The sequence below is a fragment of the Callithrix jacchus genome, chromosome 19 (assembly GCF_049354715.1).
Source record: "Callithrix jacchus isolate 240 chromosome 19, calJac240_pri, whole genome shotgun sequence".
Taxonomy (NCBI): domain Eukaryota; kingdom Metazoa; phylum Chordata; class Mammalia; order Primates; family Cebidae; genus Callithrix; species Callithrix jacchus.
The window spans coordinates 27,615,781-27,634,540 of record NC_133520.1 but is presented as its reverse complement, the minus strand read 5'-3'; the positions used below and the strand labels follow the sequence as shown (position 1 = coordinate 27,634,540).

Sequence of the window (18,760 nt, the reverse complement as noted above, 5' to 3'; positions counted from 1 at the left end):
AAAACAAAACAAACAAACAAACAAAAAAACAGGAGTTGTAAGTTTTGTCTCTGACAAAATAGACTACAATAGTAACAAAGACTAAAAGAAACAAAGAAGGACATTTCATAATGATAAAAGGATCAATGCAACAATAGGAGTCAATAATCATAAATACATATGCACTCAGTACAGGAGCATCCAGATACACAAGACAAGTTTTCAATGACTTATAAAGAGACTTGGACTCCCGCACAATAATAGCGGGAGACTTTGACACCACATTGTTAATATTCGACGGATCAACGAGATACAAAATTAACAGGGACATTTATGATTTGAACTCAGACCCGGAACAAGTAAACTCAGAATATTTATAGAATTCTTCACCCCAGGTCCACAGAATATACATTTTTTTTTTAGTATCACATTACACCTATTTTGAAAGTGACCACATAAATGGAAGCAAATCACTCTTCAGCCCCTGCACAGCATTTCACAGATTTAAACGAAATATTGGTTGGCTGTTTGTTATTTTCTTTCCTTATTCCTTCCTGTCTCCGCTGTTAAGCACAATTATCAGCAAAAAATTTAATACCTATTTCTAGATTGCATTTCAGCCTGGGTAAGAGCAAGACTCCTGTTCGCTCTCCCCCTTTTCTCTTTCTTTCTTAAAAACAAAAACAAAAACAAAGAAATTCTCGATCCTTCACTTAAAAAAAAAATACCTATCTCAAAAGATTTTCAGGACTGAGCGTTTAAAATGCATGTAAGACATTTAGCCTATCCCCTACTTGAACGCCTTGCGTAGGAAACACTAGAAAAGTCAATTATTATGATTAACTTGGGGGCAAATGTCTATTTACAATGTGAAGTCTTCGATGCAATGGCTTCTTTCAGATTAAAGATCGACAAGAGTGTCACTGTCACGCGTCTCGCTTAACACCCACTTCAACGAGGTGCCCGCTGGACCCGCGACCGTCGCTCCTTCCTCCGCTCGGATTTAAAGCGACCCAAGCTCTACGCTTGAGCGGACCCGAGGAGGGGCGGGAGCGTCGCCTAGGAGATGAAGGTGGGGAGAGTGCAGCTTTCGGAGTCGGCTACCAGAGCCCAACCACGAGCGCTTCCGGGGGACGGGAGGAAGCGAAGGCGCGGCGCCCGACGCGACGCCCAGCAGCCAATCAGAAGGCAGGGCGCCCATTCAAATTGCGGCCTTCCTGAGAGCCAGCGCTGGAGGGGGTGAGTGGTGTGGGGACTGTCTCGAGGGGGTCCCCAAGTTGCCGGACCCTGCGGAGGGGCAAATTATCGGCACTGAGGGGGCGTGCGGACGCTTTTCCTATAGGCGACCGCTGCGGTGCGGGCGGGTGCTCTTAGCTCCGGTCCCCCATTCGAGTCCTCAGAATTCCAGGTCTGTGGCGAGGGGCTCCCAGAAGGAAGGGCGCAGGGCAGCGTCTCTGCTGGGACCCGGAAGCCCGGTTTCGGCCCGCTGGCTTCACCCCGAGTATCCCCGAATCGGTCAACATTAAGAGGTAATTAGTCCTAGCCCCTGGTGATGACTAGCAGAGAAACAACAGAATCACCGGATGTTTTGGTTTGGATTGTGTTATTTTCGTTGTATTCCTTCCAGTCCTTTTGAAAATATGATGAGGAAACTCCTCAAACAGAAAGCGTATTGATTTGTGCAAATCGTTTTTAGTTGCAAGAGAATTTTCAGAATCTTTTTGCCTTTAAATTCATTTCCTAACAGGAAGATTCTATATTTTGAGTTGAAACGTTGATGGGAGATGTTTATAACCTAAGTTTGTTTTTTTTTTTTTTTTGTAATGATGACTGTTATTTACGTAAAAATTTAAAAGACTCACTTAAAAACTACCTTCCATTAATTTGTTCCTCGATAGCAATAATCTCTGCAATAGTTTGAACCAGTGTCATTTTACAGGTTAGAACCCTGCGTGCAAATTTAAAGTCTTGTTTACATCCTTGTAAGGAGTTGGATGCAAAGTTGACTAGAAACCAGGTGTCTTAGCTGTCACTGCTGTTCCCTTTAAAACGTTAATGCCTGATAGATACTGTCCATGTATATTTACATACACCCCTGTCTAATTTGTTGTCTTATTGCTAAAGGGCAGGTTTTCTATTTATCTAATCTTGCATGTTTTTTTCTCAACACGATGACTCAACTTACAGTACTTATTGTACTTACTGCCTGTAATATTTGGGAATAATCTGCCTCGTGACACCAATCAATTTAATTTTCTCTGTAGGCATTCCTGTATTCGACACCCATGTAGCAGGTATTTGTGAAAACATTTTGCTTCACACTCTGATTTAGGTGCTAGGGTTTCCTTTAGTCCTTATTCCCACTCCCCAAGCTGGGAGTACTTGAAAATCTATGCTGACATGTACTTTTTACATCTCCTAAGTCATTTGACACATTTGGCCTGATAAATGGCTTATCTGTATATTTCTTCTAGACTAAGGAAATGAGAATTGTATTCTTGTCTTTGAAGTCTACAGTATCTATCAGCGGGCCTGGCACATAATGGAAACTTTGTCAATATTGGTTGAATAATGATCATAAATTCTTTGTGAGACTTGTCTGAAGTTGGTTGGAAGCAGTTTCTGAGCTGCAGATTGTGATCTTTTGTAATGTATGCCTCTGGGAATTTGCTTACACAATGGAATATTCTCTCTGTACTTTTAAAGCTTGTTTGTAGTCCATGTAATCCAAATCTTTTCTTTTTTCAGTTTAGCAGATATTTTCAGAAATGACTACTTAAGAAATGGCTGGAAACCAAATTAATGTCCAAAGAAGAGCTTAGGGTCTTAGTAACATTCTTTTTAAAAATAACTATCTGCCAAAATGTCGTTACACACTACTTATAATAGAAATAACAGCGGCGATATTCTTGATATTCCTTCTTCCCAAAATAGTTCGTCACTGAATACCCTCACCCACAATAGCCGACTTAAGCTGCATTTGAAGTCGGATATGTCAGAATGTGAAAATGATGATCCATTATTGAGATCTGCAGGTAGAGTCAGAGACATAAATAGCACTTATGTTATTTCTGCCAGTAAAAAAACAGGAGACATGCCCCTTACCCCTAACCCTGTAGGCAGATTGTCACTTCGGAGAAGAACTACAAGGAACAAAGAATCATCTTTGCTTGCTAGTGAGTTGGAAGACACAACTGAAAAAACAGCAGAAACATGTCTTACATTACAACGTCGTGCTAAAACAGATTCTGCAGAAAAGTGGAAAACAGCTGAAACAGATTCTGTCAATAAGTGGCAAATGACACCGAATGTGGGAGGCAAAGCAGAAAATAATTGTGTTTCTAAGGAAAGTAGAACAAATGTAAAGATTGTAAATAATGCTAAAAACGTTTTTGTGGCTTCTTCTGTACCTTTAGATGAAGACTCAAAAGTCATTGAAATAATGGCTAATAAGAAATACAAAGAAACATTTTCTGCCCCCAGTAGGGCAAAAGAAAATGTTGCGCTTAAGTATTCGAGTAATAGAGCACCCATTGCTTCCTTGAGCCAGACTGAAGTTGTTAGATCAGGACACTTGGCAACGAAACCTACTCAGAGCAAGTTGGATATCAAAGGAACAGGAAACTTGTATCAGAGAAGTATTGGGAAGGAAATTGCAAAAACTTCAAATAAATTTGGGAGCTTAGAAAAGAGAACACCTACCAAATGTATAACAGAACACAAATTGACACCAAAGTGCAACACACCTCAGCTTAAGAGCCCAGCTCCATCAATGCTGAAGAATAGAATATCTAACCTTCAAGTTAACCAGAGACCAAAAAGTTCTCTTCTTGCAAATAAACAGGAAAGGTCAGCAGAAAATACAGTCCTTCCTGAAGAAGAAACTGCAGATCAGAACACCTCTGCAGACAAAGACCCCTTAAAAGTAGAGAATAGTCAAGTGACAGTGGCAGTACGTGTAAGGCCTTTCACCAACAGGTAGGTGACACCTTTTAAAAATCTAAAGCCAAGCAGTGACATGTAATGTACCTTTAATTCCTCTCTGCCTTTGGAAGGTCAGTGTATTCATGCATCTTCAAACTTGTTGGCAATATTTTTACATAGAAAGAACTTTTAGGTCTAGTTGTCATGTGTTTATAATTTTTGATGACTGACTATAAAATTAAAAAATTGAAATCACTGTATTTTGTATATTGAAGTTTCTCTAGATATATTCTTTTAAAAAGTCTAAATGAGTCACTTAGGTCTCTAATGCAATCTGCTTTCAGATCTGCAATATATGCTGGAATGATATACCTATCCTTATAAAGAGCCACTACAGGCCAGCTGTGGTGGCTAATGCCTGAGTCCCAGTGCTTTGGGAGGCCAAGGCAGGAGGATAACTTGAAGCCAGGAGTTTGAGACCAGCCTGGCGAACATGATGATACCCTGTCTCTACTAAAAATACAAAAACTAACCAGGTGTGGTTGTGGCCACCTATAATCCCAGCTACTTGGGAGGCTGAGGCAGGAGAATTGCTTGAACCCAAGAGGTGGAGGCTGCAGTGAGCTGAGATCAGCCACTGCACTCCAGCCTGGGTGACAGAGGGAGACTGTCTCAAAAAAAAAAAAAGAAGAGCTGTAACAAATTACTCGTTCCCTAAAGAGGTCCTTTCAAAACCCTTTCCAAAGTGGTGATTATCATCATCGTTTCTGATTACTATATAGTAGTTATACATGCAGCGATTCATTAGATTTGATTTTGATGGCAAAAAAATCTCTGTCTAAAAGCGATGTGGGTGGGACAGACACAGATTGAGGATAAGACTGGAAAAGATGGACATGACAAAATGTGAATGTGACAAAATGTAATTGTTTTAAAACATTTTAATGTAATTTAAAAAATATTTTAAGGGACAATAAAAAACTTCACAGGGTTAGTAGTGTTTAACTTCATGCTGTGTATCTAAGCAAGTTAGAAGAGGACATGGTGATCACTGCATTGGGAAAGGAACCTCCAGTTTGAACCTAAGGGGTCAGTAGTTAAAGGCAAGTTATATAGTACTGTGCAAATGGGTTAGTAGTAAGAGGAGAGAACTGAGGGTGAGTTGGTTTGAGAGAACTGGGATGCCTAACAAAGCCTCAAGAGCCATGATAGGAAGAGAAGCAATAGAAGGAACTGGTAGGGACAAAATACAAGATGGATGACTATACTGAACTTAGTAAGTGTTGGAAATAAATGCTCTGTGCCACAGAGAAAAATAGCCCTGAGACAAAGGAACTTTCAGCAATGTGATTTTTACTTCCTTGACTGCAGGAAGGGTACTCTCGCTAGCATCTTGCCACAGGAGTACAGTGAATAAAGGAAAACAAACAAATTTATCCCTTATGCATTTGGGGTCGTCCTTACTGCTGTGTCTGATATTTGTTGGCTACAGTCGGACCTCACAATCTAAACTAAAACCTGACTGGCTAACAACTTAAAACTTTTCTAAACAGGTAAAAGAGCTGGGACATGCCTGTGAGCACATCCAGCACAGATGTCTTTGTTAAGTATAAGGACATAGAATATACTATGTTCCCGTAAGCATGGCACGTTTAACAGCTACGTGGGAGAGGGCTTAACAAAGTTGTTAGCCCACTTATTCTTTAACAAGAAAGGAAACTTTAAAGAGGAACTTGTTTACTTCCCACAGTAAGGGACCAAGTGCCTGATTCCAAACTCATCAGACAAGCCTTGAAAGCAGGGACAGGGTAGAGTACTCATGAAATTGATGAGGCAGCTGTTTTTTCCATAATAAATTCCAATTTAAAGCAGAGTCTCAGAGTCGGGAATGGAGGGGTGAGGGAGTGTATGTCTGGAGATAGACAGGAGTAATGATGTTTTTCCGTGCATCTAGAGTAAGTGAAAGATATCCACCTAAGTCTCAAAGGGAAGAGGCGTGTACATGAAGATTCATGATTTTAAGGGAGACAATCTAGAGGAAGAGAGACCTTTAGTAGCCAAGAGAGACACGATTCAAACTTCTAGTCAACGGAGTTTGTTGAAATTATATTTGTATTTTATGCCAGCTTTATTGAGATTGACATCTCCCAAATTTGTGTAATAAAGATATTTCTAGATTTGAACTGAAGAGCATAGGTAGATTCTAGTAGGTGGGATGGGAAAAGCTATAGTTCAAGAGAAAAGAAAAAGAGGAAAAAAATCTTATAAAAGTAGGGTAGGTTTTCTGGAGAAGAAATCTGGAATTTTCCCTTTGATTGGTGGCACTGGAGCCACAAGAAATATATTTTGGAAACCCACTAGGATTAGGTTTGCTTGTCTGCATTTTCCACGTGAAAGTAAATAACTATCCTGCCTTGAAAGATTGTTTAAATAGTTTTGAGGTCCTTAACATTCTGTGGGAATAAAACCCATGGTAATTATGGTAACTTGATTTTTTTCTTTGTGCTTCTTTCAAGAGAGAAGATTGAAAAAGCATCCCAGGTAGTCTTCATGAATGGGAAAGAGCTAACTGTGGAACATCCTGACATGAAACAAGTTTATAATTTTATTTATGATGTTTCATTTTGGTCTTTTGATGAATGTCATCCTGACTATGCTAGCCAGACAACTGTCTACGAGAAGCTAGCAGCACCACTCCTAGAAAGAGCCTTTGAAGGCTTCAATACCTGTCTTTTTGCTTATGGTCAGACTGGCTCTGGAAAATCCTATACGTAAGTTGTATTGGAAACGCACTTATCCAGAAGTGTTTAAATATACTTTTGTGAGAAGCAGCATGGGGGGATGAAAAGAATGTAGTTTTGAAACCACACAGATCTTGTCCCAAATCTCATTTGTTTTATATACCAGTTCTGCAAACTTGGGCAATTTACTTAACCTCTGGGTTTGTTTATACATTTATCTTGATACAATTCATCTTGTAATTATCATTATCACATGCCCACCCCCACCTGCCTTTTTTTTTTTTTTTAAAAAGAGATGGGGACTAAATTGCCCAGGCTGGACTTGGACTCCTGCACTTAAGCAATCCTCCTACCTCAGTTTCCCAAGTAGCTGAGACTCTAGGTGTATGCTACCACATCTAGCTTACTATACTTTATATATTTTATGTAAACTGAGGCCCAGAGAGGTTATCTTAAAGTATTTTTGTGGAAATTAAAAGTAAGGCATCTAAGCTAGATATGGTAGCATACACCTATAGTCTCAGCTACTTGGGAAACTCAGGTAGGAGGATTGCTTAAGTGCAGGAGTCCAAGTCCAGCCTGGGCAACTTAGTCCCCATCTCTTTAAAAAAAAAAAAAAAAAAAAAAAAAAAAAAAACGCAGATAGGGGTGGGCATGTAGCTATGATAATAATGGTAGCTATGATAATAATGTCCTAGAAGGAAATATTCGGCATTTTAACAATACTAACATTTGAGTTCTTACTATATTCCAGGCACTGTGCTAAAGACTTATTTTCTCCAGCAACAATTCTCAGAATTGGATAGTTTTATTATTCCCATTTTACGGTAGAGCAAATTGAAGTTTAGTGAGGTTAAGTATATTGGAGTTAAGATATGGACTCAGGCAGATTTGGTTTCAGTGTCCAGATTCTTAATTATGAGATTCAATTAACTTACTTCCTACTCCCTTCTCAGCCTATTTTCCCGAAAAGAATTTTAAAAAAAACTAATTAGTTTAATTTTTTCCCTTATTCATAATGTATTTTCCAGGATGATGGGATTTAGTGAAGAACCAGGAATAATTCCAAGATTTTGTGAAGATCTTTTTTCTCAAGTAGCCAGAAAACAAACCCAAGAGGTATGTTCTTATAATATCTGCAAGCTTCTCATCAGAGTAGAAAATAGTCAAACCAAGTTCAAATCAGTCACGGCCACTAAGGAAATATTTAATGGAAGATAGTTCTAATTTATAGATCACTGTTCCTGGAACAGTGGTATGGAGAGGGAGGGTGGAAATTCTAAATTCAGAATCAATTCCACCTGGTGGGCAGTGAGAGTGAAGTCGTCTCTTCTGTCTTCTCTAACTTGTTTTTGTTTGACTTCTTTTGTGTATATGTAGAGACTCACACGTGTGGTAGTTCTGTGCTATTATACATGTCTTTGTGGTCAGATAGGTACGCAGACTTAACTAAGTACAGCAGGCATAAACTTTTGGGCAACATGAATCAGAAAGAGTAGTGAAATTGGGATTTAAACCCAGAGTCTTCTTCAAAAGCCATCCTTTTCCCACTGTACTACACCTGAATAGGCTGTACTGGCTTCCTATTTCACTTACTCATTTACACATTCCGCAAGCTTTTACTGAGCATTCTGCTGTTGCCAGGCAGCCTGTTAGATCATTTTTTTTTCCTCAAATTTACTTGATCATAAGAATCACCAGGAATTCTTGGCAGGGACATATATGTGTATATGTGTATGCACGCTTGCTAAAAATCTCTTCTGGAGGTTCTGAGTCAGTTAGTCTGGTGTAGAGCTTGGGATTTTATAATTTTCATGCTTTTCCTCCAGTATTTTTTATGATAAGGGAAATTGGGAAAATTGTGCTAGATTAGGGGTGTGGAGTTAAAAGACCCCGTCCCTGTATTCAAAGGAGTGTAGTGGAAAAATAAGCCAGTTAACAGCCAAGTACAATCAATTAAATGCTAAACAAACTAAAGTAGATGCTATAATAGAATGTGTAACTAAGAACACAGTAGATTGGAGGGAGACAGATTCAGATTCTCTCAGAGGAAGGAGCAACTGAGTATATTTTTGAGGGATACATAGCATTATTAGCTTGGTGAAGAAAGGGAGAAAGACATTCCCGGAAGAGGGAGCAGCATATCAACATTTGAAAGCAAAAAAGTAGGGAACCTTTGGGAATCTAGAAATTATTTACTTTGTTTTGAGGATGACATTTGAGGGTGGAGAGTGATAAGAGAAGAAACTAGAGGCTGGGAGCGGTGGCTCACGCCTGTAATCCCAGCACTTTGGGAGGCCTAAGCGGGTAGATCACCTGAGCTCAGGAGATTGAGACCAGCCTGGCCAACATGGCGAAACCCTGTCTCTACTAAAAATACAAAAATTAGCTGATGGGATAGTGCATGCCTGTAGACCCAGCTACTTGGGAGGCTCAGGCCTGGGAGATGAAGGTTGCAGTGAGCCGAAATTGTGCCACTGCATTACAGTCTGGGGATAGAGTGTGACTCCGTCTCGAAAAATAAAAATAAAAATAAGGATAAGAAACTAGAGAGGCAAGAAGAACTTGGCTTTGAAGGTCTATCTTAATAAATATAACTGGTAAGACTTGCTGATTATTAGAAATGAGGGAGAGAGAAATTGGTGTTTCTGGTTGGACAACTGGATTAGATACTGATGGCATTTTTTGAGATCACAAGAGGAAAAGTAGATTTGAGTTAAGTGATGAGTTCTGTCTTCTCTGTGGATACACTACCCCTCCTCTGTCTTCTTCTACCTTCAACCTCTCGTTCTCAATAATTAAATTGAAAATAAGAGGAGTAGGGGATCAATAAAAGTATGGTGGTCTTGAGACTATGAGATAAAGTATGATTCAGGTCCAAGTTTAGCGGACATAAGAGAGTGAGAAAGCTGTGGGCTTGTAGGGCAGAGTCCTCTATTGGCTGTTCAGATTTTAGAGGGAGAGATAGACAACTAAAGTTGAGGCAAAGGTCTTTGGAATGATTTCAAAGGACTGGGAGGCTCAGATTTTGCACTGAATGACATAGTGTAATGAGGTGGCTCACACCTGTAATCCCAGCACTTTGGGAGGCTGAGGCAGGCAGATTACCTGAGGTCAGAAGTTTGAGACCAGCCTGGCCAACATGGTGAAACCCTGTCTCTATTAAAAATACAAACATTAGCCCGGTGTGGTGGTGGATGCCTGTAATCCTAGCTACTTGGGAGGCTGAGGCAGGAGAATCGCTTGACCTCAGGAGGTGAAGGTTGCAGTGAGCCAAGATCTCACCACTGTACTCCAGCATGGATGACAGACTGAGACTCTGTCTCAAAGAAAAAAAAGTAGAAATGTGACTTTGAGGGGGGCCGGGTGCGGTGGCTCACGCCTGTAATCCCAGCACTTTGGGAGGCCAAGGCTGGTGGATCACGAGGTCAAGAGATCGAGACCATCCTGTCAACATGGTGAAACCCCCCCCCAACTAAAAATACAAAAATTAGCTGGGCACAGTGGTGCGTGCCTGTAATCCCAGCTACTCAGGAGGCTGAGGCAAGAGAATTGCCTGAACCCAGGAGGCGGAAGTTGCGGTGAGCCGAGATCGCGCCATTGCACTCCAGCCTGGGTAACAAGAGGGAAACTCCCTCTCAAAAAAAAGAAATGTGACTTTGAACAGTTTTCTTAATGTCTGTTGCAGACAGAAAATAGACATGACATTGACAATATCTTTCTCATTGGTTTGTTGTGAGGATTAAATGAGTTGATCTATACAAAAGGTTTTGAAGTGTGCCCGACACATAGTGAGCCCAACTAAATGTGTTTATATCAACTTTGGAATTAAATTAATACTACTCAGGTAGAAGATAATAGTATGTGGATGGGGCTAATAGAAGGTTGTATAGCAAGCCTCATGGCAGGAGCCTTAGAGAAGAAAAAAGTAGGTCCTCTCCAGTGTGGCCCCAACTATCTTTTCCAATTTGTTTCCCACACTACATTTTCATTTCTAAGTCCTGGAGCCTCTATAACATAAAATACTATTTTACATAAAATAAACATTATTGCATGTTTATTGAATTCTGACAGCCTCCATACCTATTGGTAGCATTTGTCAATGACACGATAATTACATGGTGTTCCCATATATCTGACCTCTTTTTCTGGAAGTGTTTTGTTTCTCTCTCATTTCACCAACTGTATACTGCCTTATATTACTCATGTACTCTATTGCATCTCCAATTAGATTCTGAGTTCTTTCAGGATAAAAACTATGTCCAGTTTATCTCATGTTTTCCCACAGCTCCTAGAAGAGTGCTTTGTACCAAGAAGTGCACAATAAATATTTGGTGAATTGAACTTAAATCTCTTTGACACTCCTGTGAAGCTTCCAATTCCGTTAGATGCTTGCTAACTCAATTCTGGGTCAGTGGATAAAATTTATTTGTCTTAAATGTCAGAAGAGCTGTTTGGAAGCAAAATTTCCCCTTTTTGGCCTCTATGCTGTATCTTTCTAAGTCAAAAGAAGGAGAATTTCAGCCATACTTAGTCGAATGATTGCTTTCTGCCCGATCAGGAAGAATTGTTGATTTAAGGTTCTATATTACTAGATCAAATGTCAACCTTCAGGGTGTCTTTCCTATTCTCAGCATATGCTGCTGTCCTTACCCAAGAATGCTCTTCCCCCCCTTTATGGTTCAACCCACTGTGTCTCTCATGCCTCACATTCTATTTACTCCTTCCCTGTTCTTTCTGGCCCTAAATATTCCCCTTTCTGATTAGTCATTTTATTTATAGTTATCTCATTTTTTTTTTTTTTTGAGACAGTGTTTTGCTCTTGTCTCCCAGGCTGGAGTGCAATGGTGTGATCTCAGCTCACTGCAACCGCTGCCTCCTGGGTTCAAGCGGTTCTCCTGCCTCAGCCTCCCAAGTAGCTGGGATTATAGGCATGTGCCACCACACCCAGCTAATTTTGTGTTTTTAGTAGAGACGGAGTTTCACCGTGTTGGTCAAGCTGGTCTTGAACTCCTGACCTCAGGTTATTTACCCGCCTCGGCCTCCCAGAATGCTGGCATTACAGGCATGAGCCATTGCGCCCGGCCATACTCATCTCATTTTGATTCTTAATTTTCTATTGCTCTGTTTTACCTATTGGAAGGTATGTTATATGTCTCTGAAATGTTAGCCTCATGGGCAAGAACCTTGTCTGACACTTCTTATGTCCTTCTGACAATAACCTAAAGCCATACACATAGTAGGTAGGTACTTAAGAAATGCTTATTGGATTGAATTGAACCTTATGCAGAAAGTAAGAAGAAATGCAAGGACTTTTGTTATTGTTCATATTAAATTTTTTAAAATTAGATAAAATTCACAGAACAACAAATTAACTTCTTTAAAGTATGCAATTCAATGGCATGTAGTAAATTTATAATGTTGTATTACCGTTACTTCTATCTAGTTCCAGAAAATTTTCGTTGCTCTCCAAGGCGACCCTCTACCCATTAAGCAGTCACAATCCATTCCCCCTTCTCCCCAGTCCCTGGCAACTACTGATTTGTTTTTCTTCTATGGATTTACCTGTTCAGGAAATTTTATATAAATGGAATCAGGCAACATGTGATGTTTTGTTTCTGGCTTCTTAGCATAATGTGTTGAGGTTCATCTGTATTGTTACATACACAGTACTTCATTTCTTTTAATGGCTGAGTGATATTTCATTGTATGGATATACCAGTTTTATTTATCCATTCATCAGTTGATGGACATTTGAGTTGTTTATACCTTTTGGCTATTGTGAATAGTGCTGCTGTGAACATTGGTGCATGTTTTTGTTTGAATACCAGTTCTCAATTGTTTTGGATGTATAGGAGTGGAACTTCTAAATTTCTATGGTAATCCTATGTTTTTTTTTTTGAGATGGAGTCTTGCTTTGACTCCTAGGCTGGAGTGCAGTGGTGTGATCTCAGTTCACTGCAGCCTCTGCCTCCTGGGTTCAAGTGATTCTCCTGCCTTAGCCTCCTGAGCAGCTGGGACTACCGTTGCCCACCACCATGCCCAGTTAATTGTACTTTTAGTAGAGGTAGGGTTTTACCATGTTGGCCAGACTGGTCTCGAACTCCTGACCTCAAATGATCCACCAAACTTCACTTCCCAAAGTCCTGGGATTACAGGTGTGAGCCACTGTGCCCAGCTCAGTAATTCTGTTTTTAACCTTTCAAGGAACTGTCAGTTATTTTCCAGAGTGGCTGTACCTCCACTATCGATGGAGGAAGGTTCCAGTGTTTCTACATCCTCACCAACAGTTACTGCTTTCCACTTATTATTGCCATCTTAGTGGGTATGAAGTGGTTTTTCATCGTGATTTTAATTTGCATTTCTCTACTGAGAAGTGATGTTGAGCATCTTTTAATGTGCTTGTTTGCCATTTGTACATCTTCTTTGGAAAAATGTCTATTCAAGTCCTTTGTGCATTTTAAAATTGGGCTGTTTGTCTTTATGTTGTTGAGTTGTAAGATATTTTTATATATTTATATATTTTGGATGCTAGATCCTAATCACAGATATGATTTGCAAAACATTAAAATGAATTATATGCTTTGTTTCTATTCCTACTAGGTGACCTATCACATTGAAATGAGCTTCTTTGAAGTATATAATGAAAAAATTCATGACCTTCTGGTTTGCAAAGGTGAAAGTGGACAGAAAAAGCAACCAGTAAGATTAAAACAATTTATTATTGGTTTTGAATTTCTGTTATTATAAATGCATCTAATTATATGAGTTCTCTGGATGATATAGCTTAAATATTTACTGTAATGATATGATAGCATATGCTTAAATCTGCAGTCTAATTAGATATTTAGGAAATAAGCGGAAATTGGCCAGGCGCAGTGGCTCACCCCTGTAATCCCAGCATTTTGGGAGACTGAGAAGAGTGGATTGCCTGAACTCAGGAGTTTGAGACCAGCCTGGGCAACACAGTGAAACCTTGTCTCTACTAAAATACAACAAAATTAGCTAGGTATGGTAGTGTGTGCCTTAAATCCCAGCTACTTGGGAGGATGAGGCAGGAGAATTGCTTGAACCTGGGAGGTGAGGGCTGCATTGAGCCAAGATCGCGCCACTATACTCCAGCCTGAGCAACAGAGTGAGACTCTTTCTCCAAAAAAGAAAGAAAAAAAGCAGAACATTATCATTAGTAGAAGTTAAATTAGTTATTAGATTTAACGTCCTTATTTTGATCAAGAATTGTGTAAAACTAAAGATAAAATATTTGTTCCAAGATTCAATTTGACCACATAAGTTGAACACCAGTTTTCTAATAGTTTATAAGCCAAAACATAGTAAAAGTTTTAAAAATTATATTTTTATTATAGAATATGTATTTCAGTGGATTATTTAGCAGATTCATATCTTGTAGATAATCTGTGAAATAGAAAGTTTCACAATTATATCATCTTTTTAAAAAACTGCTATTCAGATTAAAAATTTTTAAGTTTGCAATGAACCTTGGAGCACAATAAAAAAAAAATCTAAAGAAGTCAGCTGCTCTCTTCATTTGCCTGTGGTCATGCAGTTTACCATTGGCAGTATCAAGAAACTTAAACAAAACTTGACATTTGCTTCTATGATTTCTATATGTTTAAAGCCTTTTTTGGGCCGGGCACAGTGGCTCACGCCTGTAATCCCAGCACTTTGGGAGGCCGAGGCGGGTGGATCACGAGGTCAAGAGATCAAGACCATCCTGGTCAACATAGTGAAACCCCGTCTCTACTAAAAATACAAAAAATTAGCTGGGCATGGTGGCGTGTGCCTGTAATCCCAGTTACTCAGGAGGCTGAGGCAGAATTGCCTGAAACCAGGAGGCAGAGGTTGCGGTGAGCCGAGATCACACCATTGCACTCCAGCCTGGGTAACAAGAGCGAAACTCTGTCTCAAAAAAAAAAAAAAGCCTATTTTTGAGATGGAGTCTCTGTCCCCCAGGCTGGAGTGCAGTGGTGCAATCTTGGCTCACTGCAACCTCCACCTCCCAGGTTTAAGCCTCCTGCCTCAGCCTCATGAGTAGCTGGAATTACAGGCACTCGCCACCATGCCCAGCTAATTTTTTGTATTTTTAGTAGAGATGGGGTTTCACCATGTTGGCCAGGGTGGTCTCGAACTCCTGACCTTGTGATTCGCCCACTTCAAGCCTCCCAAAGTGCTGGGATTACAGGTGTGAGCCACCGCATCCAGCCAGAAACATTGAAACATTTTAATGTCTGAAATTTAACAAATATGTTTTAGAGAGCATTTAAAAGTGTATAAACCATAGCTACTGCAAGATTTAACATTCGGATGTCTTACTGGAAAACTAGGAAGACAAACTGGGTTCAGTGGCTCACACCTGTAATCCCAGCACTTTAAGAGGTTGAAGTGGCTGGACCACTTGAGGTCAGGAGTTCCAGACAGGCCTGGCCAACATGGTGAAACCCTGTCGCACCATGGCTACAAAAGTTTGCCAATGTGGTGCTGCTGTCTTGTAATCCCAGCTACTCAGGAGGCTGAGGTAGGAGAATGGCTTGAACCAGGGATGTGGAGGTTGCAGTGAGCCAAGATTGTACCACTGCACTCCAGCCTGGGTGACAGAGTAAGACTCCATCTCAAAAAACAAAACAAACAAGAAAACCAGTAAAACATCTGCTCTATTGGACAATTCTAATAGCAGTCTTTTAAGAATAAAAAACTAGTGAGACATTTGATGCTATACTATGTTGTTGCATATTGTGCTACTATAAACAGTTTTTTATATCTAAGCTGTTTCCTAATGCCTTAGAGGTTTGTTTTTGCGAGAGCTTTTGTGTTGTGTGTGTGTTTTTTTTTTCCTGGATAAAATTAAGACAAATCTCTTACCTTAAACTGAAGATATAGAAAAAATGAGCATTAGGCCGGGCGTGGTGGCTCACGCCTATAATCCCAGCACTTTGGGAGGCTGAGGCGAGGCGGGTGGATCACAAGGTCAAGAGATTGAGACCATCCTGATCAACATGGTGAAACCCCGTCTCTACTAAAAATACCAAAATTAGCTGGGCATGGTGGTGCGTGCCTGTAGTCCCAGCTACTCGGGAGGCTGAGGCAGGAGAATTGCTTGAACCCAGGAGGTGGAGGTTGCGGTGAGCCGAGATCGTGCCATTGCACTCCAGTCTGGGTAACAAAAGCGAAACTCCGTCTCAAAAAAAAAAGAAAAAATGAGCACTTAAAATTATATGAAATATTTGTCATACTCCTAATGATTCATGTATTTGCTTCTACTAGCTGAGAGTGAGGGAGCATCCCGTTTATGGACCGTATGTTGAAGCACTGTCAATGTAAGTGTTTGGCTCAGCAAGGGCAAGGAGGATAAAACAAATGAATAGAGTGAATGTTACTCTCCCATAGTCTTTATTGTATTCTCATTGGCCTTCCTAGCTTGGAAACCCTGGGTAACTATTTAGACTTCTACCCTTGATAGTGCCCAGTTAAGTTTTCCCTCTCTTTCCATAGAGTGTTAGTTATTTGTTTTTATACTTGCTTGTATATTTCACAGTAGCTGTAAAGTATCTGGCATGGAGTATTCATTATAATGAGTGTGAAGTAAATATCTGCTTTTTCTCCCTTTTTACCCGTTCCTTTCATCATTAATTAAATCTTCCTTCTCAACCTGCTTTTTTATACCAATGACTTTAAGCTAAACAGAAGTAAGAAGAGTTAAGAGTTTGATACTTACCAAGAGTCACTTACTTTCTTTTTCAACACTCCAAATTCTTTCTTATAGGAAAGGAAAAGTGATTATTAACTCAGCTGCATTTAATACATCTGGGATTGTATTGGGACCCACATACACCCACATATAAATATGCCTATGCATATGCATATGTGTTAAAGTTTATCTTTTGGTATTGTGATTTGGACTTGAATATTGTGTTAAAATGCTAAGGTGCTTCATTGTGTTAAGAAAAATCGTACTTTTTGTTAAGATTAAAGCATTGTTTTATTTCCTGTCCTTTAAGAATGGGGAAAATAAAAGATTCTGGGAGAATCAGTAAAATAATATTCATGAATTAGTCCGTTGTGATCTTCAGAGAGTAATTATGTAATTGAAATGTTATCATTACTTTATGAGAACAAGAGTATAATCATCAGTAAAATTGATTTTATCTTTTTACTTCTTAAAAATAGGAATGTTGTCAGTTCTTATGCTGATATCCAGGTAAGACTGATTGTATTTTGTCTTCCTTTCACTGGATAGAGCATATTCCTAAATATTCATAAGAATATTTTTTCTTAATTGTTGTTTTACAAATAAAAGATTAGTTTCGTTAATTTATCACAAACATTTTGTTTGTTAAGTTTTAATCAAAATAATTGCTCTTCATATTTAAAATAAATATTGACCTTCATGTAAGCTTAGTTATATGCCTTTTAAAGTTATTATTTCCTGCCTCAGATTTCTATGTCAGAAAACAAGGCAATGGGAATACAAATTATTAAAAGATAAATACTCATTTAATTTTATAAATTAATTACAAATGTGTATATGTTATCTCTCTTACTTTTTATACCAATGAATTACAATCTGCTGATCTGATCTGCCTTCCTTTTTTCTGATAAGAGTTGGCTAGAACTGGGAAATAAACAGAGAGCTACTGCTGCTACTGGTATGAATGATAAAAGCTCCCGATCTCATTCAGTTTTCACCCTGGTGATGACCCAGACCAAGGTATTTTTTTTTCCACAAGCAAGATAGTAAATACATTTAAGTTTCATGTTTTTCTTGTTGTCTTCTTTAAATCAAAACATAAAAGTACAGTCATATAAATATATACACTTAATTTGATTGTAGGAAATATACCTAACTTTGAATGACTTTTGGTCAATGACCAAATGACGTACCACTGTATACTGTTTACCAAATTTTTAAATCAGTAATAGATGCTTGTTATCATGATATCATTGATATGAACATATCAACATATTATAGTATATTTTACATAATATATAGTAATTATGCAAGTATTTAGAAAAACATCAGAAAGTAAAAGACTTGTAAAAATTTGGCCATAGGTTCTACTACTCAGATAAACCCCTCTAAACATTTTGGTATATAATCTTTCAGGGTTTTTTTTACCATCACAGTTAAATTCACTTAAAATCACACTGTTAAAATCTGTAACAATTTTATGTTATTAAAATTTGTATAAAATAATTTTTAATAGGTATATACTATTCCATTAACTCTTACAGTTCCTCAAGGTTTTCTCTGCTGTTGGACATTTGTATTATTTTTAAATATTTTGCCATTATAATGCTGGGATAAGCAACATCTTTGTGCATTAAACTTTTTCTCTATTGTTATTTCCATAATATAACTGAATGGTTACAGATTTTAATCTCTAAAGCAATTTCTTTTATTTTGGCATAATCCATCCACTGCTCAATATTCTTTTCGGTAGACCATGTAAGTATTTTTATGTTATAAATTATCACAGATTTACCAAGGGATGATTTTAGGCCCAGTGTGGTGGCTCACTCCTGTAATCCCAGCAATTTGGAGGCCGAGGTGGGAGGATTGCTTGAGCTCAGGAGTTTGAGACCAGCCTGAGCAACATAGTGAGACCTTGTCTGTACTAAAAATAAAAAAATTAGCAGGTGTAGCAGTGCGTGCCTCTAGTCCCAGCTACTCGGGAACCTGAGGTGGGAGAATTGCTTGAACGCAGCTGATTGAGGCTGCAGTGAGCCGTGATCATGCTGCTGCACTCCAGCCTGCATGACAGAGTGAGACCCTGTCTCAAAATAAAAAGAAGGGATGATTTAAAAAATAAATGACTGATGTGTAATCTTGTACAACTTTCCCTTTAAAAAACCTCTATTGATAGCAAGTCATAGAACTTAAATTATTTTTCTTTAATATCATTTTGCTGTAGACAGAGTTTGTGGAAGGGGAAGAACACGATCACAGAATAACGAGTCGAATTAACCTAATAGATCTGGCAGGCAGTGAGCGCTGCTCTGTGGCTCACACTAGTGGAGATCGACTAAAGGTAAATGGGATGCTTTTCTCCTTTTGATGAAATTTATTCCTGAGGTCATTATTTTTAAGGAGAATACACTTA

At 38.9% G+C, this 18,760-nt stretch overlaps 1 protein-coding gene across 3 annotated transcripts in view; it reads left to right on the top strand.

The window, feature by feature from the left end:
* Window positions 1-1,162: 1,162 nt before the first annotated feature.
* Window positions 1,163-18,760, top strand: part of KIF14 (kinesin family member 14) — a 76,818-nt gene continuing 59,220 nt past the window's right edge. For 2 of the 3 annotated variants that reach the window (XM_078356425.1, XM_035280736.3), the window contains exons 1-9: window positions 1,188-1,508; window positions 2,728-3,957; window positions 6,420-6,674; window positions 7,676-7,763; window positions 13,248-13,346; window positions 15,924-15,976; window positions 16,827-16,857; window positions 17,260-17,367; window positions 18,572-18,688. In XM_078356425.1, coding sequence (XP_078212551.1) covers window positions 2,843-3,957; window positions 6,420-6,674; window positions 7,676-7,763; window positions 13,248-13,346; window positions 15,924-15,976; window positions 16,827-16,857; window positions 17,260-17,367; window positions 18,572-18,688 — 1,866 coding nt within the window. In that variant the 5' untranslated portion in view covers window positions 1,188-1,508; window positions 2,728-2,842. Of the gene's footprint in view, window positions 1,509-2,727; window positions 3,958-6,419; window positions 6,675-7,675; window positions 7,764-13,247; window positions 13,347-15,923; window positions 15,977-16,826; window positions 16,858-17,259; window positions 17,368-18,571; window positions 18,689-18,760 lie in introns of all 3 variants that reach the window. The other variant, XM_017966582.4, reaches the window with a different exon arrangement.